Source organism: Amblyraja radiata, chromosome 2, assembly GCF_010909765.2.
Source record: "Amblyraja radiata isolate CabotCenter1 chromosome 2, sAmbRad1.1.pri, whole genome shotgun sequence".
Lineage (NCBI taxonomy): Eukaryota > Metazoa > Chordata > Chondrichthyes > Rajiformes > Rajidae > Amblyraja > Amblyraja radiata.
Window position 1 is genome coordinate 142,737,289 of NC_045957.1, and position 27,419 is coordinate 142,764,707.

General features: G+C 43.3%; 1 protein-coding gene across 1 annotated transcript in view; it reads right to left on the bottom strand.

Moving 5' to 3' along the window:
* slc9a3 (solute carrier family 9 member A3) overlaps window positions 1–27,419 on the bottom strand; it is a 178,351-nt gene that overhangs the window by 12,585 nt on the left and 138,347 nt on the right. The window contains exons 4-13 of the mRNA XM_033016529.1: window positions 26,884–26,962; window positions 24,955–25,132; window positions 22,550–22,770; window positions 20,849–21,051; window positions 16,846–16,935; window positions 9,458–9,528; window positions 7,731–7,860; window positions 6,235–6,341; window positions 4,413–4,542; window positions 1,044–1,217 (exon numbers count right to left, since the gene is read on the bottom strand). Coding sequence (XP_032872420.1) covers window positions 1,044–1,217; window positions 4,413–4,542; window positions 6,235–6,341; window positions 7,731–7,860; window positions 9,458–9,528; window positions 16,846–16,935; window positions 20,849–21,051; window positions 22,550–22,770; window positions 24,955–25,132; window positions 26,884–26,962 — 1,383 coding nt within the window. The remainder of the gene's footprint in view (window positions 1–1,043; window positions 1,218–4,412; window positions 4,543–6,234; window positions 6,342–7,730; window positions 7,861–9,457; window positions 9,529–16,845; window positions 16,936–20,848; window positions 21,052–22,549; window positions 22,771–24,954; window positions 25,133–26,883; window positions 26,963–27,419) is intronic.

Here is a 27,419-nt window from a genome sequence, read left to right on the forward strand (position 1 = left end):
CAAAAATGCTGGAGAAACTCAGCGGAGGAGGCAGCATTTATGGAGCGAAGGAAATAGGCAACGTTTCGGGTCGAGACCCATCTTCAGACTGATGTAAGGGTGGGGGGGGAGGAAGAAGAAAGGAAGAGACAGAGACAGTGGGCTGTGGGAGAGCTGGGAAGGGGAGGATAAAGCAGGGACAACCTGAAATTGGAGAAGTCAATGTTCATACCGCTGGGGTATAAACTGCCCAAGCGGAATATGAGGTGCTGCCCCTCCAATTTACGGTGGGCCTCACTCTGGCCATGGAGGAGGCCCAGGACGGAAAGGTCGGATTCGGAATGGGAGGGGGAGTTGAAGTGCTGAGTCACCAGGTTGGTTATTGCGAACCGAGCGGAGGTGTTGGGAGAAGCGATCGCCAAGCCTACGCTTGGTCTCACCGATAGATGCACAGAGTCAGAGTAGGTGAATCGAGGACCAGAGGACATAAGCTCAAGGTGAAGGGGAAAATATATAATAGGAATCTGAGGGGTAACTTTTTCACACAAAGTAACTATTGGGTCTTATTCCACTACCTGCTCACTAACTCCATAAATCAAAACAAAGCACTCCTTACACACTTTGAGGAAGTTAGTCCAACCGCAGATATAATTTGCAAAGATCGGGTAGATGCACAGAGTCCTTCCCCAGTGTAGGAGAATTGAGGACCAGAGGACTAAGGTTCAAGATGAAGGGGAAAAGATTTAATAGGAATCCGAGGGGTAATTTGTTCACACAAAGGGTGGTGGGTGCATGGAACAAGCTCCCAGAGGAGGTAGTTGAGGCTGGGACCAACCCCTCGTTTAAGAAACAGTTGGACAAGTACATGGATAGGACAGGTTTGGAGGGTTATGGACCAAGCGCAGACAAGTGGGACTAGGGTAGATTGGATATTTTTGGCTGGTGCGGGTGAGTTGGGCCGAAGGGCCTGTTTCCACACTGTATCACTCTATGACTCTAATAACACAGCCAGGTAAAACAAGGCGACATTCTCAATGGAAATCCTACCAGCAAGCGCATTTTACCTTTTTAGCTGCTTTTTCTTTCTTCATATTCCTAAACTTGCTGGCGTAGTTGGCCCCAAGCTTGGTGGATTTGAAATTTTCAAGTCTCTTTTTCATGGTGCGGTGGAAAATCTCTTTATCTTGTTTCTCATCTTCGTTTCGTAATAGCTTGTGGCGGCTGTAATTAATGCTGTACTTTAAATAGAAACCATTCGGCCAGTCAACAAACACATCGTGATGCAAAGGATGTTATGAAGTAACAGTTTGTTCACCTCCTCTCTAATCCGATAAATTTAGATTTCGGCTCGGAGAAGTTATCAGGCTGAGATATCAACTATTTCCCCACAGATATTGATAAGCATGCTGATTATCGCCAACATCCTTTGTTTATCTTTGAGTGCATGAAGGAGTTATCTGAGTAGCCCATCCTGATGTTATTTTATCTCTCAAAGAATAAAACCTCTCGGAAGGAAGGAGTAGATATCCAATTGGAAGCTGAACTACAAATCTTGCAAAAGGTAGTGATATCCCCTTGTTCGTACTTTGTTTATGATCAACCAAGTCGGTCGGTCAATTCACAAATGTGGACCATGAATCTTGGCTGGGGCCGCTCTTCCCAACTGCCCCACAACCTAGGCATGTACACGAGTGAAATGCTGCAAAGTTGCTGAGTCTGGCTTCCACGCAGCAAGAAATATGTCAGCACAAGAGAAGAGGGTAGGATGCTCAGGGGAAAACACAAAATAAACGAATTTAGCTTCTGCTAGTCACCAACACCCCATTTCTTCTGAAACATAGAAACATAGAAAATAGGTGCAGGAGTAGGCCATTCGGCCCTTCGAGCCTGCACCACCATTCAATATGATCATGGCTGATCATCCAACTCAGTATCCTGTACCTGCCTTCTCTCCATACCCCCTGATACCTTTAGCCACAAGGGCCACATCTAACTCCCTCTTAAATATAGCCAACAAACTGGCCTCAACTACATTCAGTGGCAGAGAATTCCAGAGATTCACCACTCTCTGTGTAAAAAATGTTTTTCTCATCTCAGTCCTAAAGGATTTACCCTTTATCCTTAAACTGTAACCCCTTGTTCTGGACTTCAACATCGGGAACAATCTTCCTGCATCTAGCCTGTCCAACCCCTTAAGAATTTTGTAAGTTTCTATAAGATCCCCGCTCAATCTTCTAAATTCTAGCGAGTACAAGCCGAGTCTATCCAGTCTTTCTTCATATGAAAGTCCTGCCATCCCAGGAATCAGTCTGGTGAACCTTCTCTGTACTCCCTCTATGGCAAGAATGCCTTTCCTCAGATTAGGAGACCAAAACTGTACGGAATACTCCAGGTGTGGTCTCACCAAGACCCTGTACAACTGCAGTAGAACCTCCCTGCTCCTATACTCAAATCCTTTTGCTATGAATGCTAACATACCATTCGCTTTCTTCACTGCCTATTCCTTCTCTCCAGAGATACTGCCTGTCCCGGTGTTACTCCAGCTTTGTGTCCATCTTTGGTTTAAACCAGTATCCGCTGTTCCTTCCGACGCCATTTCTTAAACACAGGATGCATCAGGACACAGGAAAAGATCATAATCTGCACAAAATGCCCAGTGCAAAGCTGGAGCTAACCATGTGACCATCCGAACCCAGGAATCTCCCTTGATTCTTGTATTCTCCTTCTGACCACACTGAGGGAAAAGCTGGGGTGGAATCTATTCCATTTCAATGAGGTGAACAAACAGCCCCAACATCATTCAGACATTCAGAAACCAACACTTGATGAAATTAAAAAAACATCTCCAACTCTCCAATGTCTTATTGTCTTTTTCATATTTCCTTGAGGAAAATGCAAATTCATGCAACTAAAGTAAAAATGATTCAGTGATATAGGATGCATGTCTGTCATACCTGCATTTAGCAAAACACTGAGCAAGATACAAGCTCATAAGTAAACTGAGTTATAGGAGCAAAATTAGGCCATTTGGCCCCTCAAGTCTATTCCACCATTCAATCATGGCTGATCTATCTTTCTCTCCCCACCAAATTCTCCTGCCTTCACCCCATAACACCCGAACTAATCAAGAATCTATCAATCTCCATCTTAAAAATATCCAAGACTTGGCCTCCACAGCCTTCAGTGGCAATGAATTCTACAGATTCACCACCCTCTTGACTAAATAAATTCTTCCTTATCCCCTTTCTAAAGGTACATCCTTTTGTTCTGAGGCTATGGACTCTGATCCTAGACTCTCTCACTATTGGAAACATCCTTTCCACATCCACTCTATCCAGGCCTTTCACTATTCAGTAGGTTTCAATGAGTCCCGCTCATCCTTCTAAACTCCAGTCTAAAGTGTAGGTCCAGCGCCATCAAGCGCTCATCATACGCGAACCCAATAATTCCTGGGGTCAAAACTGCTCACAATACTCCTAATGCGGTCATGTTAAGAGTCTTATAAAGCCTCCGCAATACATCCCTGTTTTTATATTCAGTTTGTTCAGTATTGAGTTATAAGGTCCCTGACCTTAGAGTGAAGGAATGAGGGGGGTTATTAGTAAGTTGTTCTTTTGTGACGTGCTAGAGCCAGTGATGCTCCTGATCATCTGTGCCCTGTCTTTCTGTGTGGTGGACATTATTGGTTCAATGTCACTAGAGATTTCCTCTGAGCACATGTCAAAAATCCTGAAATTCCAATTTTCCCTGCTTCAAATTACTCAAGCAAACCTGGTGTTGGCAGAGAAGGTGTTATTCACTCCATGGAGAGAAACCTTTCTTATAATCTGCAACAGCGCGTCTTCAACTTTCTCACTAATGTATTTTTCATTTATGAAGAATCAATCACAAAGATCTGCCTCTTGTCTACCCCGTCTCTCAGTCTGAAGAAAGGTCTCGACCCGAAACGTCACCTCTCCACATTCACTTTCAGGCCTTTTCAATATTCAGTAAGTTTTAATGAGATGCCCCTCATCCTTCTAAACTCATTCTCCTGCCTTCTCCCCATAACCCCGACATCCTTACCAATCAACAATAGAAATGACAAACCAACTAGTGATCAAGTGGAAAAATAAAATCTGGAAGGGACTCAGCGTGTCAAGCAGCATCCGAGGAGGGAATGGACAGACAAAACTTGGGATGGGGACCGTTCTTCAAATATCACATGGGGATGTTTTAAACTGAAATAAAAATGTAAAATTAAGAGAGCTTCCCCAACAAATATGTGGCAACAGTCAAAATGGGTGAGAGGTTATGGGGAGAAGGCGGGAAAATGGGGTTAGATAGATCAGCTATGATTGAATAGCAGATTAGACTTGATGGGCCGAATGGCCTAATTCTGCTCCTTTCACTAATGATCTTATGATCTAAATGAACTACATGAGTTTACTTACTCTTTGCCTGGGTTTGTACAGATGTTGATGTAACATGTGGTGAGTAACTGTTTCTTCACGATCCTTGACGCTCTTCACTCTGTTGTCAATTGCATGCATGTCCAAGCACACCTCACTGGTACTCTCCCTCCTGAAATAAACAAATAGCATTTTGTCAAAATCTCTTGTTGCCCGGGATGGTACCATTCTCCTGCAAGAGAGGGAGTGCCCCGGGTTGGAATTCCACTACAGAAACTTAATACTAACAGTATGGAGTGCTGCACATTTGGAAGTGATGGCTTTACAGGAACTATACATCAGAAGGTGCAAATCCTGAGCCAACAAGATGATGGGAGACCCCTTCCACCCCAGTAACGGACTGTTCCAGCTGCTACGGTCAGGCAAACGCCTCTGTTGCCATGCTGTGAGAACGGAGAGGATGAGAAGGAGTTTCTTCCAAAGGCCATTAGGACTGTAAACTCCTATCTCACCAGGGACTAACTTTTACTGTACCACTCTATTGTTGTGTAGTGTCTTTTTTAAATTGCAGTTTTTTTCCTTTTTATTCCCCTCCCACAAATATGTAATATGTGAACATGTGATTCTGTTCCATTCTGCTTGTAGTTTGTTTGTTTTTTTTGCACAATCCACAAGCATTGCCACTTTTCATTTCACTGCATATCCTATGTGTATGTGACGAATAAACTTGACTTGACTTTAATCATAGATTTCCTTAATCCGCATCTTTCTGTGAAAGAGAAGACATTTCTAGGCTAAAAATATATAGATAATAAATGCATAAAAGAACAGGAATGGATTGATTTGTACAAAGGTTCTGCAGCATGAGGGAGCCATTATCATCTGCCTGCATTGTTACTGCCTCCCTGCACAATTGTTAGAGTAATTCAGTGTGGAAACAGGCTCTTCGGCTCAACTTGCCCACACAGGCCAGCATGGCCTATCTATACGAGTCCCATTCGCCTGTACTTGGTTCATATCCCTCCAAACCTGTCCTATCCATGTACCTGTCTAATTATCTGTTCTTTTTTTAATACAGCAAACTTTTGTTGTTGTTGCTTATTAAGGTGTTTACAGTGTACTGTGTTTACATATCTGTTGTGTCGCTGCTTGTAAGAGCCCATTGTTCTGTTTTGGGGCATAAAACACCTGACCTATAAACACCTGACCTGACATGTAAATTTAAAACAATTAAAATAATATCTAGCCTTTCAGCCTTTGTGGGCTTTCACCGTGTGTGAAAGCCCACAAAGTTATGTGAGTTTCCAACTGTAGATTACAGACATTCCTGTTGGTATTTAGGCAGACTCATCAACAGGCAGGGAACAGAGGGATTCAACAGTGAGTTAGATATCGCTCTTAGGGCTAATGCAATCAAGGAATATGGGGAGAAAGCAGGAACAGGGTACTGATTTTGGATGATCACCTATGTTGGATGGGTCGAAGGGCCGAATGGCCGTCTCCCGCACCCATTTTGTGTTTCTTAACCATGTACAGGCAAATGGGATTGGTTTAGATTGGCATCATGGCCAGTGCAGACACAGTGGGTCGAATGGCCTGTTACTATCCTGCACTGTTCCACTTTCCCTTGCTCACATTTAAGAATATTTGTGAGTGTACTACTGCCAGTAAACCACTTTTGACACTGTGAGAACAGTTGCATCAACACAAAAGCTTCTTAAATCATGTTGTGGACTGTTTTGGAAGTCACAAGTCATTTGTCAAGACAGAAGGAACGTCATTTCTCACTCTAGGCTGATGGAGGGAAATGCAAGCCTAAAATATCTCTCCTTGGAAGTGACTGATAGTCATGAATTATACTTACAGCACTGCGGAGACAGACGAATCGACAATAGAATGACGAGGACCTGTGAAGTCAACATTAACATCGCTACTCGAGCGTATAAAAGCCAAGGACCCTCGCCGCTCTCCCTGCAAAGATGAAAAGCAGTAAATCTCACATGGAGTTAGAAGTAAATAAATGTGATTCATCACCTATTGCAAATTGACTAGATATCCTTCTGAAGTAAAAGCACTAAAGGTTATCCTAACTTGTCAGGCATTACTTGAAACAACTGTAGGTAATACATCTGCATTGGGTCAGTGATACCAAGTCAGTGGACCAATAATTCAAATATTGCAACAGAAATTTAAAGCCGCCTCTTCTTTTAAAACTGCCACAAGTTTAAGAGCTCAGTGGCCACTTCAAGTGCTTTATTATCATCAATATATACTACTGATCATCAGAATAAACAACAGTTGCGTCTCTTGTTGACCAGACAGAACCAGCAGTTTAAGTCATGACCATTAACATATTTTTATTGGACACAATAAGTGAGCTGGTCTCACCCCATAATTAGTGCAGGAAGGAACTGCAGATGCTGGCTTAAACCGAAGATAGACAGAAAATGCTGGAGTAACTCAGCAGGACAGGCAGCATCTCTGGAGAGAAGGAATGGGTGACGTTTCGGGTCAAAACCCTTCTTCAGACTGAAAGATCTCGACCCGAAACGTCACCCATTCCTTCTCTCCATAGATGCCGCTCGTCCCACTGAGTTACTCCAACATTTTGTGTCTACCTTCACCCAACACTTAGCTTGTTCACTAAATTAGCTTGATCCACAAGCAGTGTTTGAATACGCTAGTCTTCCGAAATACCCTTTCCAGGAATTTGATATAGTTGAAATTGTTCCCAGAATCAAATGCAATGCGCCCACAAGTATAATTTGCAAAGATCGGGTAGGTGCACAGTCTTTCCCCAGAGTAGGAGAAACGAGAACCAGAGGACTAAGGTTACCCCACGGATTAAATAGGAATCCGAGGGGTAACCTTTTCCACACAGAGGGTGATGGGTGTATGGAACAAGCTCCCAGAGGAGGTAGTTGAGGCTGGGACTATCCCATCGTTTAAGAAACAGTTGGACAAGTACATGGATAGCACAGGTTTGGAGGGTTATGGACCAAGCGCAGGCAAGTGGGACTAGGGTAGATGGGACATTTTTGGCCGGTGTGGGTGAGTTGGGCCGAAGGGCCTGTTTCCACACTGTACCACTCTATGACTCTAATAACACAGCCAGGTAAAACAAGGCGACATTCTCACTGGAAATCAAACATTGTTTGTATTAGCTAGTCTTCTGAAATATCCTTTCCAGGAATTTGATATCCTTGAAATTGTTCCCAGAATCAAAATGCAATGCGCCAGCTAAATGGTAAGCATTGGTGATGAACTGCTTTCTCTGCACTGGGACTGCAGAGAACTACACGAACTGACTAACTGGTGAGATTACCAGCACTACAGGAACTGACCAACTGGCTAGATTACCTCAGAAACATATCTGATGGCATCCTTCAGATTCAGCTCACGGAAAACACTTAGGATTTTGTCCCGGCTAATCTGTGCAGATTTCCTCATCATTATTTTACTTAGATACTTTCTGTCAAAGTTAGTCCACCTAGGGAAAAAAAAGAACAAACCGCCATAATGTATATTTTATAGAAACCCCTTATTATGCCTTATGTAGGCTAGTCAAAATCAGAGATTAGGAAAGAATCGCAAAATAGTCAACATTTTAAATGAAATAATTTGATAAAATGTTATTGGTATGAAAATATTTTGAATACCCGAATAGTTATAAAATAAAAATATTATAATGTACAGTTCAGTTTCGACATGTATACCGAGGTACAGTGAAAAGCTTTTGTTGCATGCTAACCAGTCAGCAGAAAGATAATAAAGGGCCTGTCCCACGTGACAGGCCGGTAGTGACAGAAGCGCTACGGTCGGGCGCGTCATCATGCTCCGCACACCCGTCTGGAGCGTGACGTCATTTGAAGATAGACACAGATTGCTGGAGTAACTCAGCGGGACCTCCAGCATCTCTGGAGAGAAGGAATGGATGATGTTTCGGGTCGAGACTCTTCTTCAGTCTAAAGAAGGGTCTCGACCCAAAACGTCCCCCATTGCTTCTCTCCAGAGATGCTGCCGGTCCCACTGAGTTACTCCAGCATTTTGTGTCTATCTCCAATCGTCTTGGCCCCGCTCTGGGAGTAGGAGTGGGGGCGGATCCGGATCCGCAACGGCCGTGAGCCTCAGGCCGAGCTCGGCGATCGTTTGCCTGCTTCTGCTGCTGTTAGAGGTGAGACGTTGCGTCGCGCCAGGGTCTTGGGCCTGTCCCACTTTGGCCGTCAGTTACGCGACAGGCTGGTGGCGCGCGAAGATTTCGTGCAGGACGAAGTCCACACTCCTCCACACCACTCCATGCGCCCGTCCCGCGCTACCCACCCGCTCACACGCGCTACCCACACGCTAGTAGGTCACGTAAATGGCGTGCGAATGACAGCCAAATGGGACAGGCGCTTAAGTGATTACAATCGAGCCATTTACAGTGTACAGTTACATAAGGGAATAACGTTTAGTGCAAGATAAAGCCAGTAAAGTCCGAACAAAGATAGTCCGAGGATCACCACTGAGGTAGATAGTAGTTCAGGGCTGCTCTGCAGTTGTGGTAAGATAATTCAGTTGGCTGATAACAGCTGGGAAGAAACAGTCCCTGAATCTGGAGGTGTGTGTTTTTACACTTCTATACCTTTTGCCTGATGGAAGAGGGGAGAAGAGAGAATGGCCAGGGTGCAACCCGTCCACGATTATGCTACTGGCCTTGCCGGGGAAGCAAGCGCGAGGTATAAATGGAGTCAATGGAAGAGAGGTTGGTTTGTGTGATGGTCCAACATTTGTTGCAATTTCTTGTAATATTTGAAGACAGAGCTGGAGTAGCTCAGTGGATTAGTCAACATCTCAGGATCTGCCTGACCTTCAATATTTATGTGGTTTCAAAAGCAATGTCAGACTATATGAGTATGGAGGTATGTGATAAGTAATGTTCCCTGCACGGATACAGGCCTAGCAATTAACCAGGAGAAACAAGAACCAGTTGATCATGTGGCATCCCTCCCTAAAAATGGTTTAGAAATATATCATCTGCACAATTAGGGAAGCATTAAATTGACACAAATATTTATGCAACATTGTAGAAATCACTGTTTACTTACTTGTCTCTAAGATAATTGTTTCCAATTTGCCCAGAGATATCTTCTATTGCAGATAATATATGATCAAATGCCTTTGAAATTAAATGTCAGACAAAACTTTTTAAATGCAAGGAAATGAAATTAAATGCATAAACAGCATGCCGGGGGGAAATTAATTCTCTGGAGTACTTTTAATGAAATACAAATCTAATATCCAGAAATTTACATTTAGAAACATCAGCAAATCCAATGATATTTATTTTAAAGTCAGATCTCCATGGGAATTTCTAAAACTTAATATGAAGTTATATAGTACAACTTTGATGTATTAATCCTGCTACTCCTGCCAACTGTTGAATACTGTTTTAAGATGGATACAGTCTCATCTCTCCAATGTCGTCTTAGCTTTCTTGCACTTAGTTCAGAAATAGATTTTAACCACAAACTTGTCTACTCTTTAAAGCTGCCTGATCAAGTCAATCTATTCACAAATTAAGCACCTTTACAATGGCCACATTCTATCTTGTTGCTTCTTTGAAACCAGATAAATAACTATACCTGTAAAAACGTTATCAGGTTATGAAATAGAACGTTTTTTTTTAAATTGTAAAGCAGCCACTTGACATAGTGGTGAGGACAATCTGCTTTTTTGTAGGGTGTGTTCGGGCTGGGAGTTGTGAACAAAGGGAAAGTAACGGCTTTAACACAGCATTAAATAACCCATAGATTGATTTAAGTCTTGCTATGGTAGTATAAAAATGTAAGCACATTTTTTTGTTAATTCTGCAGGTAAAAAAAAGACAAAAACTGGGATCTCTCAGAAGCTGGGGGATTGTCACAACAGGTTAGTTGGTTGACTGATATTTAAAGCAACCTAATCCTCTTAAAAGTTGGCATATGGAATATAATGCATGAAAATGTGAGGTTATGCACCGGAATAAAGACAATTATTATTTAAACAGTCACACCACGAGAGCTTGCAGTAAAGATATCTGGAGGTTGGGGCAACTTTACAGGATTGCGGTGAGATTACGTTCAGAGTATTGCATGCAGATTCGATCTGCCTACATAAGGAAGGATACACCCGTGTTGGGGCTAGTGCAGATTCACTAGGTTAGCCCCTGGGATGATGGGTCGACTTATGAAGAAAGATTGAAAAGGTTGGGCCTGTGGTTATTGAAGCATAGAAAAAAGTGTGATCTTATTGAAATTTAACATTGAGGGTAAATCTGGAACCAGGGGGTATAACCTGGCCATGATCATATTGAATTGCGGTGCAGGCTCGAAGGGCCGAATGGCCTACTCCTGCACCTATTTTCTATGTTTCTATGTTTCTAACACATAGAACAGTACAGCAAATGGAATAGGCTCTTCGGCCCACAGTCTGTTGCAAACATGAACCACTAAAATTAGAGCACATGGTATTGGGGGTAGGGTGTTGATGTGGATAGAAAATTGGTTGGCAGACAGGAAGCAAAGAGTAGGAGTGAACGGGTCCTTTTTCAGAATGGCAGGCAGTGACGAGTGGAGTGCCGCAAGGCTCGGTGTTGGGGCCGCAACTGTTTACCATATATATTAATGATTTGGAAGAGGGAATTAGGAGCAACACGAGCAAGTTTGCGGATGACACAAAGCTAGGCGGCAGTGTGAACTGTGAAGAGGATGTTAGGAGGTTACAGGGTGACCTGGACAGGTTGAGTGATTGGGCAGATGCGTGGCAGATGCAGTATTATAGATAAATGTGAGGTTATCCACTTTGGCAGCAAAAACAAGGGGCAGATTATGATTTCAATGGGTTAGGTTAGGGGAGGTGCAGCGAGACCTGGGTGTCCTTGTACACTGGTCACTGAAAGTTGGCGTGCAGGTACAGCAGGCAGTGAAGAAAGCTGACCTGGAATGTTGGCCTTCATAACAAGAGGATTTCAGTATAGGTTCTTCTGCAGTTGTATAGGGCTCTGGTGAGACAACATCTGGAGTATTGTGTACAGTTTTGGTCTCCTAATTTGAGGAAGGACATCCTTGTGATTGAGGCAGTGCAGCGTAGGTTTACGAGATTAATCCCTGGGATGGCGGGACTGTCATATGAGGAAATATTGAAAAGACTAGGCTTGTATTCACTGGAGTTTAGAAGGATGAGGGAGGGATCTTATAGAAACATAAAATTATAAAAGGACTGGGCAAGCTAGATGCAGGAAAAATGTTCCCAATGTTGGGCAAGTCCAGAACCAGGGGCCACAGTCTTAGAATAAAGGGGAGGCTATTTAAGACTGAGGTGAGAAAAAACTTTTTCACCCAGAGAGTTGTGAATTTGTGAAATTCCCTGCCACAGAGGGCAGTGGAGGCCAAGTCACTGGATGGATTTATGAGAGAGTTAGATAGAGCTCTAGGGGCTAGTGGAATCAAGGGATATGGGGAGAAGGCAGGCATGGGTTATTGATAGGGGATGATCAGCCATGATGTGGGAGGTCAAGGACACTGCTGGTGCCTCTGGCTGCTGCAAATGCGAGAAGTGCATCCAGGTAGAGCTCCTGAAGGACCGTGTTGGGGAAGTGGAGAAGCAAGTGGATGACCTCCGGTTCGTCCGAGAAACTGAGTCGTTCCTCGACAAGTCCTACAGTAAGATTGTTACACCTAAGGTACTGGAAGAGAGAAGGTGGGAGACAGCGAGAAAGGGAGGGTAGCATGGAATGCAAACGTCCCCGGGTGTTGTACCTCTTGTGAACAGGTTCACCCACTTAGAAGCTGTCGGGACAGAAGACGTTATTACACTGAGCGGCAGACTGGCTTGCGATGCGAATAGGGCTGTTGAGCCAAAACCAAAAAGGCCAACGTCAGGCAACGCCATTGTAGTGGGAGACTCCATTGTGAGAGGTACGGACAGGGGTTTCTGCGGCAACAGACGGGATGCGAGGATGGTGTGCTGCCTTCCTGGTGCCAGGATCCAGGATGTCACGGACAGAGTGCAGAAAATCCTCAAGGGCGAAGGTGAACAGCCGGAAGTGGTAGTGCATGTCGGCACAAACGATGTCGGAAAGAAGGGGATGAATATTCTGCAGCGTGACTTCAGAGAGCTCGGAAAAATGCTGAAAAGCAGGACCTCCAGGGTTGTTATCTCCGGTTTGCTTCCAGTTCCTCGTGCTGGCGAGAGCAGGAACAGGGAGATACGGGACCTGAACGTGTGGCTGAGGAACTGGTGCACGGGGCAGGGATTTAGATTCTTAGATCACTGGGATCTGTTTTGGGGTAAGGGGGAACTGTACAAAAGGGACGGATTGCATCTTAACAGGTGTGGGACCAGCATTCTGGCAGGCAGGTTTGCCACTGCTACACGGGTGGTTTTAAACTGAATAAGGGGGGAGGGGTGTCGAATGGGATAGTGGAGGATGAAGTTAAAGGGAAAGGGTTTCTTAAATGTGTGAACGTAGAGACAGAGGGGTGTAAAATGAGGGTAGAAGCAATAGGTAGCAAGGTGAAAAGTAAAAGTGGCAGGCAGACAAATCCAGGGCAAAAATCAAAAAGGGCCACTTTTCAGCATAATAGTATAAGGGGTAAGAGTGTTGTAAAAACAAGCCTGAAGGCTTTGTGTCTCAATGCAAGGAGCATTCGTAATAAGGTGGATGAGTTGAATGTGCAGATAGCTATTAATGACTATGATATAGTTGGGATCACGGAGACATGGCTCCAGGGTGACCAAGGCTGGGAGCTGAACATCCAGCGATATTCAATATTCAGGAGGGATAGACAGAAAGGGAAAGGAGGTGGGGTAGCGTTGCTGGTTAGAGAGCAGATTAACGCAATAGAAAGGAAGGACATTAGCTTTGAGGATGTGGAATCGATATGGGTAGAGCTGCGAAACACTAAGGGGCAGAAAACGCTAGTGGGAGTTGTGTACAGGCCACCTAACAGTAGTAGTGGAGTTGGGGATGGCATCAAACAGGAAATTAGAAATGCGTGCAACAAAGGTAAAACAGTTATAATGGGTGACTTCAATCAACATATAGATTGGGTGAATCAAATTGGCAAGGGTGCTGAGGAAGAGGATTTCTTGGAATGTATGCGGGATAGTTTTCTAAACCAACATGTAGAGGAACCAACGAGAGAGCAGGCTATTCTAGACTGGGTATTGAATAATGAGGAAGGGTTAGTTAGCAGTCTTGTTGTGCGTGGGCCCCTTGGGCAAGAGTGACCATAATATGGTTGATTTCTTCATTAGGATGGAGAATTGGCCAAGATAGACTGGTGATTGATTCTTAATGGGTTGACGGTGGATATGCAATGGAAGGCATTTAAAGACTGCATGGATGAACTACAACAATTGTTCATCCCAGTTTGGCAAAAAAATAAATCAGGGAAGGTAGTGCATCCGTGGATAACAAGGGAAATCAGGGATAGTATCAAAACAAAAGATGAAGCGTACAAATTAGCCAGAAAAAGCAGCCTACCAGAGGACTGGGAGAAATTCAGAGACCAGCAGAGGAGGACAAAGGGTTTAATTAGGAAAGGGAAAATAGATTATGAAAGAAAACTGGCAGGGAACATAAAAACTGACTGCAAAAGCTTTTATAGATATGTGAAGAGAAAAAGATTAGTTAAAACAAATGTAGGTCCCTTGCAGTCAGAAACGGATGAATTGATCATGGGGAACAAGGACATGGCAGACCAATTGAATAACTACTTTGGTTCTGTCTTCACTAAGGAAGACATAAATAATCTGCCGGAAATAGCAGGGGACCGGGGGTCAAATGAGATGGAGGAACTGAGTGAAATCCAGGTTAGCCGGGAAGTGGTGTTAGGTAAATTGAATGGATTAAAGGCCGATATATCCCCAGGGCCAGATAGGCTGCATCCCAGAGTACTTAAGGAAGTAGCCCCAGCAATAGTGGATGCATTAGTGATAATTTTTCAAAACTCTTTAGATTCTGGAGTAGTTCCTGAGGATTGGAGGGTAGCTAATGTAACACCACTTTTTAAAAAGGGAGGGAGAGAGAAAACGGGGAATTACAGACCAGTTAGTCTAACGTCGGTAGTGGGGAAACTGCTAGAATCAGTTATTAAAGATGGGATAGCAGCACATTTGGAAAGTGGTGAAATCATTGGACAAAGTCAGCATGGATTTATGAAGGGTAAATCATGTCCGACAAATCTTATAGAATGTTTCGAGGGTGTAACTAGTAGAGTGGATAAGGGAGAACCAGTGGATGTGTTAAATCTGGACTTTCAGAAGGCTTTCGACAAGGTCCCACATAAGAGATTAGTATACAAACTTAAAGCACATGGTATTGGGGGTTCAGTATTGAAGTGGATAGAGAACTGGCTGGCAGACAGGAAGCAAAGAGTAGGAGTAAATGGGTCCTTTTCACAATGGCAGGCAGTGACTAGTGGGGTACCGCAACGCTCAGTTCTGGGACCCCAGCTATTTACGATGTAATATTAATGATTTGGACGAGGGAATTGAATGCAACATCTCCAAGTTTGCGGATGACACGAAGCTGGGGGGCAGTGTTAGCTGTGAGGAGGACATGAGGACATGACTTCAGAATTAAGGGACAGAAGTTTAGGGGTAACATGAGGGGGAACTTCTTTACTCAGAGAGTGGTAGCGGTGTGGAATGAGCTTACAGTGGAAGTGGTGGAGGCAGGTTCGTTGGTATCATTTAAAAATAAATTGGATAGGCATATGGATGAGAAGGGAATGGAGGGTTATGGTATGAGTGCAGGCAGGTGGGACTAAGGGAAAAAAGTTGTTCGGCACGGACTTGTAGGGCCGAGATGGCCTGTTTCCATGCTGTAATTGTTATATGGTTAAATGGTTATAGGAGGATGCTAGGAGGCTGCAAGGTGACTTGGATAGGCTGGGTGAGTGGGCAAATGCATGGCAGATGCAGTATAATGTGGATAAATGTGAGGTTATCCACTTTGGTGGCAAAAACAGGAAAGTAGATTATTATCTGAATGGTGGCCGATTAGGAAAGGGGGAGATGCAACGAGACCTGGGTGTCATGGTACACCAGTCATTAAAAGTAGGCATGCAGGTGCAGCAGGCAGTGAAGAAGGCGAATGGTATGTTAGCATTCATAGCAAAAGGATTTGAGTATAGGAGCAGGAAGGTTCTACTGCAGTTGTACAGGGTCTTGGTGAGACCACACCTCGAGTATTGCGTACAGTTTTGGTCTCCTAATCTGAGGAAAGACATTCTTGCCATAGAGGGAGTACAGAGAAGGTTCACCAGATTGATTCCTGGGATGTCAGGACTTTCATATGAAGAAAGACTGGATAGACTCGGTTTGTACTCGCTAGAATTTAGAAGATTGACGGGGGATCTTATAGAAACTTACAAAATTCTTAAGGGGTTGGACAGGCTAGATGCAGGAAGATTATTCCCGATGTTGGGGAAGTCCAGAACAAGGGGTCACAGTTTAAGGATAAGGGGGAAATCTTTTAGGACCGAGATGAGGAAAACTTTTTTCACACAGAGAGTGGTGAATCTGTGGAATTCTCTGCCGCAGAAGGTAGTTGAGGACAGTTCATTGGCTATATTTAAGAGGGAGTTAGATGTGGCCCTTGTGGCTAAAGGGATCAGGGGGTATGGAGAGAAGTCAGGTACAGGATACTGAGTTGGATGATCAGCCATGATCATATTGAATGGCGGTGCAGGCTCGAAGGGCCGAATGGCCTACTCCTGCACCTATTTTCTATGTTTCTATGTTTCTATTGCAACGAATGGCGGTGCTGGCTTGAAGAACCGAATGGCCTCCTCCTGCAACTATTTTCTATGTTTCTATGTAACACCATCTGCCTGCACATTATCCATATCCCTGAAATCCCTTCATATCCATTTGCCTTTTCAAAAGTCTCTTAAATGTCACAATAACATCTGCCTCTACCACTACCGCTGGCAGCACGTTCCAGGCACACATCGCCCTCAGAGTAAATAAACTTACTCTGTGCATCTCCTTTAGGCTTTGCCCCTCTCATCTTAAAGCTATGGGCATAAATATTCAATATTTCCATCCTGGGAAAAAGGTTCTGCCCATACACCCTGTCTATGCCTCTCATTATTTTATATACTTCTAACAGGCACCACCCCCCCCCCCCCCCCCCTCAACCTCCAGTGTTTCAGAGAAAACAATCCAAGTCTGTTCAACCATTCTTTGTACCTAAAACTACCCTATTTGTGTCATTATTCTCGTAAACTATCTCTGCACTCTTTCCAAAGTCTCCACATCCTTTCTGTATGAATCCTCCATCATTTATCTGAATAGCGGGGAAGGATTGTCAGGCCAACTAAGTTACTTATCTCTCTTTCTTATATGGCTGTGTTGGACTATTAAAGCTGTTTCCATGCAGTACAGATCGATGACCAAGGAATGCTCATTCAGCACAAAGTGATTACTGAAACACTGGGCTTACCCGTCCATGGAGCTTCTCATTGAGTAAAGGATCTTTCTGCTCACTCTTCTTTACTTTCAGCCAGTTCACCAAAGGTTTGATTGTCAGACCCTGCAAAAGATCAAAATCAGCTTGGTTTCATCACCGAGCAGAGATGTAACTCTTCACACAAGAACATAATTTATTTCTCAGATCAGATGCGAGCATGGAAATCATTAATCGCCACTGAAACAACTACAATCAATCACTTCGACATCACAGTTGAAGGCACACCATTTTCCATTCATTCGATTACTCACCGGCAAACTCCATATAATGCCAACACTGCAAAGACTGATGCCCCTGTCCAACTTAGGAAACCTGAACGGAAACCTCTGGAGACTTTGCGCCCCACACAAGGTTTCCGTGCGGTTCCCGGAGGTTTTTGTCAGTCTCCCTACCTGCTTCCACTACCTGCAACCTCCGGGAACCGCACGGAAACCTTGGGTGGGGCGCAAAGTCTCCAGAGGTTTCCGTTCAGGTTCCCCTTCACGCCCCCGTCATTCCCCTTCACTCTGCATAGACAGGGAGGGGGCAAAAAGGTATTGCTTTCACATGGTTAATTGTTCTGCATTTTTCCCTCAGAACTCATGTTTGATCACATCCAAGTAATCCCAAAATGGCTCTAGTCAAGGTGGCAAATAGTACCCTTCGCATTAGTGCTTTGCATTACATCTGCAGCCTTTCACGGGTTGACCCCATGACTCACCTCCAATGCCTCTGCACAGGCAGCCACCCGGATGGTACCAAACCTGCCTGGTTTCGCAACAATCTATCCAAAAGTAACCAAAGAGTAACCCAAATATCTTTCTCCCCATACATACCCAACTGCCAACTGTTGCAATTTCCTAGGTAGACACAAAATGCTGGAGTAACTCAGCAGGTGAGGCAGCATCTCTGGAGAGAAGGAATGGGTGACATTTCGGGTAGAGACCCTGGGTCTCGAACAGGAACGTCGCCCATTCCTTCTCTCCGGAGATTCGGCCTCACCCGCTGAGTTACTCCAGCATTTTGTGTCTACCTAGGAAATTGCATCAGTTGGCAGTTGGGTATGCAGTTCTTCCTTACACATGATTCAATTTCCTTTTACTTAAGCTGCTACACATGAACATCTGAATTCAGACATTTTCTAAATATATAAAGGTGACGCACAACTATCTCTTCCACTTCCCCTATCGGTAAATTGACAGACAAATTCTCCAGAATTATTCCAGTACCCAAATAGTACTAAGGACTCATCCACAGCCTTCGATTCCTGAAATAAACTCTTTGTCCAAGCTACACAAAAAAGCTGGAGAAACTCAGCGGGTGCAGCAGCATCTATGGAGCGAAGGAAATAGGCAACGTTTCGGGCCAAAACCCTTCTTTGTCCAAGCTATCAAGTCCACCTGCCATTCCCTGGCAACCATGAGATTAGCCATTTATGCCATCGTTACTGCAGACCATTTCTGCAAGTCAGATTTAGCTCTCAGGGCTAAAGGAATCAAAGCATATGGGGAATAAGCAGGAACGGGGTATTGATTTTGGATGATCAGCCATGATCATATTGAATGGCGGTGCTGGCTCAAAGAGCGGCATGGCCTACCCCTGCACCTATTTTCTATGTTTTCCATGTTCCAGCTATCACACTGTCCAATTTTGCCCTGCTCTTCAACTGCTCCTGGACCTTCACCCATATCTTTGCTATGTCGAGGTTTGACCATATCTTTGCACTCACACGAAAATTTGCTTCCAACCTATGTAAACTTGAGTTATCAAAAAGTCTTCTTGTATTCCAACCTATACTATTTCCATTTCACCCCTCACTTTATTCTTGTTCACTTGCATCCAGGGAAGCAATAGTTCTATATTGAAATTTACACCTTTATTTCATATCCCTGTAAGGTCTTTCCTCTTTCTAGCTCCGTTCTCCACCAATCATAAAACCATATAACAATTACAGCACGGAAATAGGCCATCTCGGCCCTTCTAGTCCGTGCCGAACACTTACTCTCACCTAGTCCCATCTACCTGCAATCAGACCATAACCCTCCATTCCTTTCCCGTCCATATACCTATCCAATTTATTTTTAAATGATAAAATCAAACCTGCCTCCACCACTTCCACTGGAAGCTCATTCCACACAGCTACCACTCTCTGAGTAGAGAAGTTCCCCCTCATGTTGCCCCTAAACTTCTGTCCCTTAATTCTCAAATCATGTCCTCTTGTTTGAATCTTCCCTACTCTCAATGGAGAGTAAACCTTCCAAATATACCAACCTATAACCCTCCAAAAAATCCTTTGTTCTCCACTGATTATTTTGAGATGCAAAATTTGAGTTACTCTCTCAATGGCTTCCACGTCTTCAGCTACCAAGATCGTTGTCATTTGCCCCAAATCTATTGAGTGTTAAATATTATTTAACATGCCCGTGTAACATCTTGAGACATTTTACAGCATTCAAGGCACAGCTAAATGAAAAGTGGTGTTTGTAGTTTGATAGATTTCTCTTCAATGCCGTAGTTACCTTTTAAATTGTAACTCCAGAACATAGAACAGCACTGCACAGGAACACACCCTTCAACACCCAATGTCTGTGCTAAGTATGACTGTTGTCTGCCTGCACATAATCCAAATCCCTCTATTCCCTGCATATCAATGTGGATGTCCAAAAGTCTCTTAAATGTCACTGTCATATCTGCAGTGCGTTCCAGGCACACCCACCCTCAGTGTCATAAATCTTCACCTGCACATCTCCTTTAAACTTTGTCTCATAAAATTTGTCACATAAAATACCTGTGAAACACCTTAAGTTTTATTGAGGATACCGCATATATGTAAATTATTGCTGCCTTTTTCTTCTCTTTAAATTTTTCCAGCACACATCAATGTCTAAAGCCTTTTGTGGTGCAGATTAAATCTTAAGGGCCTGTCCCACTTGGCGATTTTTTTCAACGACTGCCGGCTTCATTGACTGATGTACCAGGTCACCGAAAAAGTTGTGGCGTGATGCGGCCGTGACGTGGCGTGATGAAGTAATGACGCACGGTGCTTCCTCACGTGTCGCAACATTTTTTTTGGTGCTACTGGATTTTTAAATGTTCAAAATCTTTCGGCGACCCTGATACGTCAGTCAATGACGCCGGCAGTCGCCGAAAAAAATCGGCAAGTGGGACAGGCCCTTTACTCGTTCTGACTGACTTTACCCAAAATTGAAGTGCAACAATCCACAAAACTCAAAATGAATACGACTTGGCATTGTGTAGGAAGGAACTGCAGATGCTGGTTTACACCAATGATCGACAAAAAATGCTAGAGTGAATCAACGGGACAGGCAGCATCTCTGGGTGACGTTTCTTCAGACTGTCTTCTTCAGAATGGGGAAGGGGTCTTGGCCCGAAACGTCACCCGTTCCTTCTATACAGAGATGCTGCCTGTCTCACTGAGTTACCCCAGCATTGTGTGTCTATGCCTTAGCATTATTATACAGCATTGTGTACATTTGACAAAAAAAGGACCCTACCGTTGTGTTAGAAATCAGCCTGAATCAATTTGTACAGCAGTGCATCAGAAACGAAATTGGAGATTTTATACTTTATTTCGTGGGGAATGAATTCTTGCAATTGAATTGGAATCAATCTCATAAAGCAAAGGGGTGTTCAGGATATGGTCTGTTGCCCATTGATATCCTACACATTTCTGGACTATTCATATTTGATTTGTCCCTTTCATAACATTTTAAAAGCACTTTGCAAATAAAAGTTCAAATAGTAATTTAAGAAATGGAGCTTTTGGTATGTACAGAACACGGGATATTTTACTGCAACAAAAATACCTAATTTAATGACATATATTGGTCAGCACATAGGGAAAATCTCCCAGGCTTTTCAATATGCATCTTTCAGATCCATTTAAAATGGTAGACAGGGTCTCAGCAGATTCTCATTCAAATCAGTAGGCTTGTGTTACTCCACTAGGCCTGCACTCAATACAGTTGATAGTTACCTGGAAGATGACTGTAAAATACACCACAATGATAGTGGTACTGACAAACAAATTCCTCACGGGAATTGTTTTCACATCCAGCAATGCTACCAGAGCAAAGGCCACAGCTCCACGCAGACCCCCATAGGACATCACCACCTGGTCTATAATCTCCAACTGCACCACACGGTAATGGTTCAAAATCCAGGTCAGAATTGCAACGCCTGCAAAAAGATGGACATTTTATTTGCTCGCCAATTATTTAAAAATAAAAGAAAGCTCATCCAAGTACAAACTTGTTTTCTGGGATTCTCTTAATACTTGACAAATTTGGTGCACAAATTATTAAGAATTAACACACAGCATTTTGAAATCCATCTATCTTGATAATTTTTTTTAACCTCCCATCTGGAGAGAGATGGAGAGAGTTCCATCAAGCAATTGTGGGGCCGCACAGTGGCGCAACAGTAGAGGTGCGCCTTATAGCGCCAGAGACGCGGGTTTGATCCTAACTATGGGCGCTATCTGCACGGAGCTCGTACGTTCTCCCCAGGATCTCCAGTTTCCTCCGACATTCCAAAGATGTACAGGTTAGTAGGTTAATTGGCATTTAAAAATTGTAAATTGTCTCCGAGGTGTAGGATATATGTATATTGCTGGTCGGCGCGATGTATCTCTAAACTAAACTAAATTAAATCCAAAGAGCTTTATGGTAGATTTTAATGTGTCCAATGGTGAAGATGCTCTTCCTCACATCTCCACCAGTGGACAGAGCTGGTATGTAGTTGGTAACACTGCACAAATAGGTCCCAAAAATCTGGTTTCGGCCTGAAACGTTGCCTATCGAGTCTGAAGAAGGTTTCGGCCTGAAACGTTGCCTATTTCCTTCACTCCATAGATGCTGCTGCACCCGCTGAGTTTCTCCAGCATTTCTGTGTACCCCCGAAAATCTCTACTTTGCATCCCTAACCTCAGCTCATCTCAGCCACCAGAAACATTTCAATCCAGCCTTGCTCATCCAATCTTAAATGCCCTTTCTAACTAATTAGAAAACAAATTACAAATATATGAACATTACTTAATTTTAGGCAGTGAGCGACTTCGATATTTTCCTCAAAATGAAAGATCTTCTCCACATCCACCTTGCTAAGATCTCGCTCTATGTTTCAATCAAGTCCTCTCTTGCTCTTCCATATTCCAGGTTGATGTGAACAAACTTTCCTCACAAAGCAACCTACCTACTGCAGGTATTAGTCCAGGAAACATCCTGTGAAGTGCTTCCAAAACTGACTTCATTATTTAACCAAATTACACCAATGGTTTGCCAATTAAAAAATATATATATTTGTGTTAACCAACATCCTTCGTGGATGGCAGAATTCAAAGTTGCTGTTTCATAGCATCAATGAGCCAGCTTTAGTCTTAACCTCTGGTATGTCCTATGTGGGGTTTTCATGTTCTCCTAACGATCACATCGGTTTCCGTCATGGGCCAGGTACTTTAATTGACCATTCTAATTTGTCCCATTTGTGTTATGGGTGTGGAATCTCGGGTTGGGGTGAAAGGTGGCTGAAATTGATGAAAATATAGGAATACGGAATACGGTACTAGTGTAGCAGAGTTTGTGATGGTGGATGGTCAACATGGAATTAGTGGACCGAAGGGCCTGTTCTACACTGTGCGTCTCTATATCTGCCCATGCCTTGGCTATCCAACACTCACCGATGACTCTGTAAACAGAGATGAAGACCAGCGTGAGAAGTATAAAGGCAGTGTTCCACGTCCATATCTCAGTGTCCACTGCAGAGATTCCCAAAAACATGAAGATAATGGTCTCTGCACCACTTGCCAGCATTTTCATTGCATACCTGACAGTGGTGATGGATTGCTCACAGAGGTTGGCCTTCACATACTTCTGACAGCAAATGCCACAGAATGTGATACTGATGAAAGAGAAACATGAACATTTAAGGTTAGGGGATTTGAAGCAAAACACTAATAAATGTATATAAGCATAACAAACAAGAAACTTTCTGCATAACGTAGAATACCCCACCCATCCAACACCCCACACCATCATCACCTAGCCTCCTATCTGGCTGATCTGAGCCACAAACTTTCAGCAGTTGAAACGCCAGTGTGTTATCTTTAACCTTCACCCCTGTAACAAATGAGCCAGTACATGTGACCTCCTCCCAGTCTGTGGCTATGATCACCTCTGGCAATGCATGGAAAAATACACATCAGCTATAGAAAGAAACACACTCCTGCAAGACTGAGTTAAACAAACCTGTACTCTATCACTTCAGCGCACTTCAACAAATTCACCAGCTTGCCAAACAATAACCAATGCCAGCTTCACCAATCATCATTGAAATACTCTCTCCTCTTCCTTAAAAGACAATCGTGCACCCTCCAAGACCCTTAATTTGCTGGATCAGAAAAAGCAGAATGTCTACTTATCTCTAGACTCAATTCAACAGAAAATCTTATACATTTTGTGTGTGCATTCCCAAAACCTTATTAACTTAGTCAGAGTGATACAGTGTGGAAACAGGCCCTTCGGCCCAACTTGCCCACACTGGCCAACATGTCTCAATTACATTAGTCCCACCTGCCTGCGCTTGGTCCATATCCCTCCAAACATATCCCTCACATCCCTGTACCTGTCTAACTGTTTCTTAAACGTTGGGATAATCTCAACCTCAACTACCTCCTCTGGCAGCTCGTTCCATACACCCACCACCCTTTGTGTGGACAAAAGTTACCCCTCAGATTCTTAAATCTTTTCCCCTTCACCTTATACCTATGTCCTCTGGTCCTCGATTCACCTACTCTGGGCAACAGATTCAGTGCATCTTTACGATCTATTCCTTTCATGATTTTATTCACCTCCATAAGATCATCCCTCATCCTCCTGCGCTCCAAGGAATATAGACCCAGCGTACTCAACCTCTCCCTAAAGTTCCTCTAGCCCTGGCAACATCTCGTAAATCTTCCCCGAACCCTTTCAAGCTTGACAATATCTTTCCTTTAACAAGGGGCCCAGAACTGAACACAATGTTCTAAATGTGGACTGTACTGGGGTAAATGTTCATAAACAGATGGTGGATGGGGAAACTCACACAAGCCCAGTTTTAAATTGCAAGTGAGCGTGTAAAACCACTGCAGTCGTTGCTGTGTGCAATTATCATCCCTGCAACTCACGTGAAAGCAAATACAAACATAGGAATCAGGAGCCAGAGTAGGCCACTCACCTCGCTCCCTCAGCAACCCCATGAGGGGAATAGATAGGGTGAATGCACAGATCTTTTACCCAGGGTATGGGAATTAGGAACCAGAGAAAATAGGTTTTAGGTGAGAGGGGAAGGATTTAACAGGAACCCAATGGCAACCTTTTCCCACACAGAGGGTGGTAGGTATGTGGAAAGAGGTAGATGAGGCAGGTACTGCATGAATCAGGTACTGATTATCAAATTGAGGTTATAATCTGTTCAAATCATGTCTGAGATTATAACCTCAGTACCTGATTATGCCTCTCAAGTGCTGTGATTGCATCTGCCTCCATGACCTCCTAGATAGAAACATATAAAATTATAAATGGACTGGACAAGCTAGATGCAGGAAAAATGGTCCCAATATTGGGCGAGTCCAGAACCAGGGGCCACAGTCTAAGAATAAAGGGGAGGTCATTTAAGACTGAGGTGAGAAAAAACTCTTTCTCCCAGAGAGTTGTGAATTTATGGAATTCCCTGCCATAGAGGGCAGTGGAGGATAAATCACTGGATGGATTTAAGAGAGAGTTAGATAGAGCTCTAGGGGCTAGTGGAGTCAAGGGATATGGGGAGAAGGCAGGCACGGGTTATTGATAGGGCACGATCGGCCATGATCACAATGAATGGCGGTGCTGGCTCGAAGGGCCGAATGGCCTCCTCCTGCACCTATTTTCTATGTTTCTATGTTTCCTCTGAATGCACGTTCCAAATATCAACCACTAGTGGACATCTAAGCCATGTAACCTTAAAGCTACAAAGACATGCACCTTGATCTGCAATAGCACATACTTGCAACTGCTAATAAGTACATCAGAGAAGAGTACAGATGGAAATGAACATCTTTTTACTTACGCCAAAATAGCAGAAAGAGACAGCATCTCTGCCGTGAGGTAGGAGAGGTATGAAATCACAAAGACAAATCCAGGTTCAATCACTCTTACATGCTTGGTGAATCTGGTTACGAAGGAGAGCAGGAAGGCAAAGATGATGCCAATGGCAGTTCCACCCAAGCTCACCACAAAGAAAGACACTGGAGGGAATTGGTGGGAGAGAAAAAAAAAGGATCCTTATAAACATCAGATTATCAAAAAAGTCGAAAACTGAATAAACACAATACTTCAACGTATAAAAGCAAGGAGATAATAGAAATCAGTTACAATAACTCTTTGTATTTATCTTTGAGTTTAGTTTATTGTCACGTGTACTGAGGAACAGTAAAAAGCTTTTGTTGTGTGCTAACCAGTCAGCGGAAAGGCAATGCATTATCCAGTCTTTTGAGAGAGGTGAACATTGAAATGGATTTGTCTAGAGTTGTCGACTTGAATTTTAAATGACCCACTTAGGTAGTTATTATGATGAGCATGGCCAAACGTAAATATGAAACATCTCAAAGTAGGAAACACAAGCAAACGAATTACGGGAGAAGGCTCTAATCTATTGGACCTCAACTCTTGAAAGCTTACCAATATTTGGTGGATGAAGTTTGAACATTAGTGATGCACAATGGGCATTCATTGATAAAAAATAAACACTTCAAAAGCTCGCAGGACTGGGAGAAACAAAAGTAATGGAGAGGAGGAAAAGCATGGAGGAATTTCAAAAAAAGTTGCCTTTATGATCAAGTTGAATTGGTTCTTGGTTTCTTGGTCCTCCAAAATATTCCAAATGGAATTCAAACTGGAGGTGGTGAAGGGAGGGCTTAAGCCAGAAAGTGTTTTTGGGAAGAAAGAGCTACCTTAAATTTAGTTGCATCTGGTTGAGTAACTATAGTAGGGTGGAGATTATTCCATGCTTTAATTGTGCGGGGGAAGAACGAATTGCTGTATACATCTGTCTTTGTAGCTGGGATCACAAATTGGATCGAATGCCCTCGCCTGCTCCTAATTGGTTTGGGTTTGGTGTAGATCTTGTAGTCTATGTCGAGCTGACCATTTAACATTTTGTAAAAACAGGTCAAACGGTGAGCTTCACGTCTGTCTTGGAGAGGGTTCCACCCCAGAGAATTCAGAAGCTTGGTAACACTCGCTTCTCTCTCATAGGTGTTAGTAACAAATCGAGCTGCCTGTCTTTGGACACGTTCGATGGAAGAAATGTTTTTATTTGTGTATGGGTCCCATGCTGCAACTGCGTAGTCCAAATGAGGTCTAACGAGGGTGAAGTATAGCTTCTCCTTGACAGAAGTTGTACAATGATGAAAGTTGCGCCTCAGAAAGTTTAGGACACCTGTTGCTTTCACCGTTGCATGATGAGTCTGACCATTCCAACACAGATCATTCTGCAATTTGATTAATAAAGTATTTGCGAATGGACAAACAGGACTTAAACACAAAGTTGCGTTAATGCAGAACAGAAAGCGGCAGTGTGGCCACAAATATAGTTACATTATTTAGTTTAAGGGAAGATATAAATGAACTAAGGCAGAGGCAGTGTTACCTGGTGGAATTAGAGTTAATGTTGTTACACATATTTGATTAGCCACCTCGGAACTGTATTAAATACAAAGATTGTGTAGATTTTGATTTGGTTTCATGCATTCGGTATCAGGGGTTATGGGGAGAAGGCAGGGGAATGAGGTTAGAAAGGAGAGATAGATCAGCCATGATTAAATGGCAGAGTAGACTTGATAGGCTAAATTGCCTCATTCTACTCCTATCACATGAAGTTATTTATTAAAGGATGGAGTCAATGACATGCAATCTAAGCAGGACTGGAGACATTGATATTTATTGTCCAACCTGAGATGAAATAAACTTAAAACAACTGAAGGAAGTATTTCCCTACCTATGCCTTTGAAATAGTCCAGGCCTTGAATATTCCCTGGCCCAACTTTAACAAATGATTCAAATACATTGTACAGCACCTAAAAAACAAAACAAAATAAAACACAATTACAATCAACCAAGCAGAATAAAAGTACATTGTGGAATCTTTGTTCAGATCCGAAAACCCCATCAACAATCCATCACCAGAGATGGCTGCACAACCCTATTTGGTCCCGGGGCCCTGGTGAGACCACACCTAGAGTATTGCATGCAATTTTGGTCTCCTAATTTATGGAAGAACATTATTGCTATTGAAGGAGTGCAGCGTAGGTTAACCAGGTTAATTCCCGAGATGGTGGGACTGACATATGACGAAAGAATGGGTCGACTGAGCTTGTATTTACTGGAATTTAGAAGGATAAGAGGGGGTCTTAGAGAAACATAAAATTCTTAATTTCTGATACAGGAAAAATGTTCTGGATGTTGGGGAGTCCAGAACCAGGAGTCACAGTTTAAGAATAAGGGGTAGGCCATTTAGGACTTGGATGAGGAAAA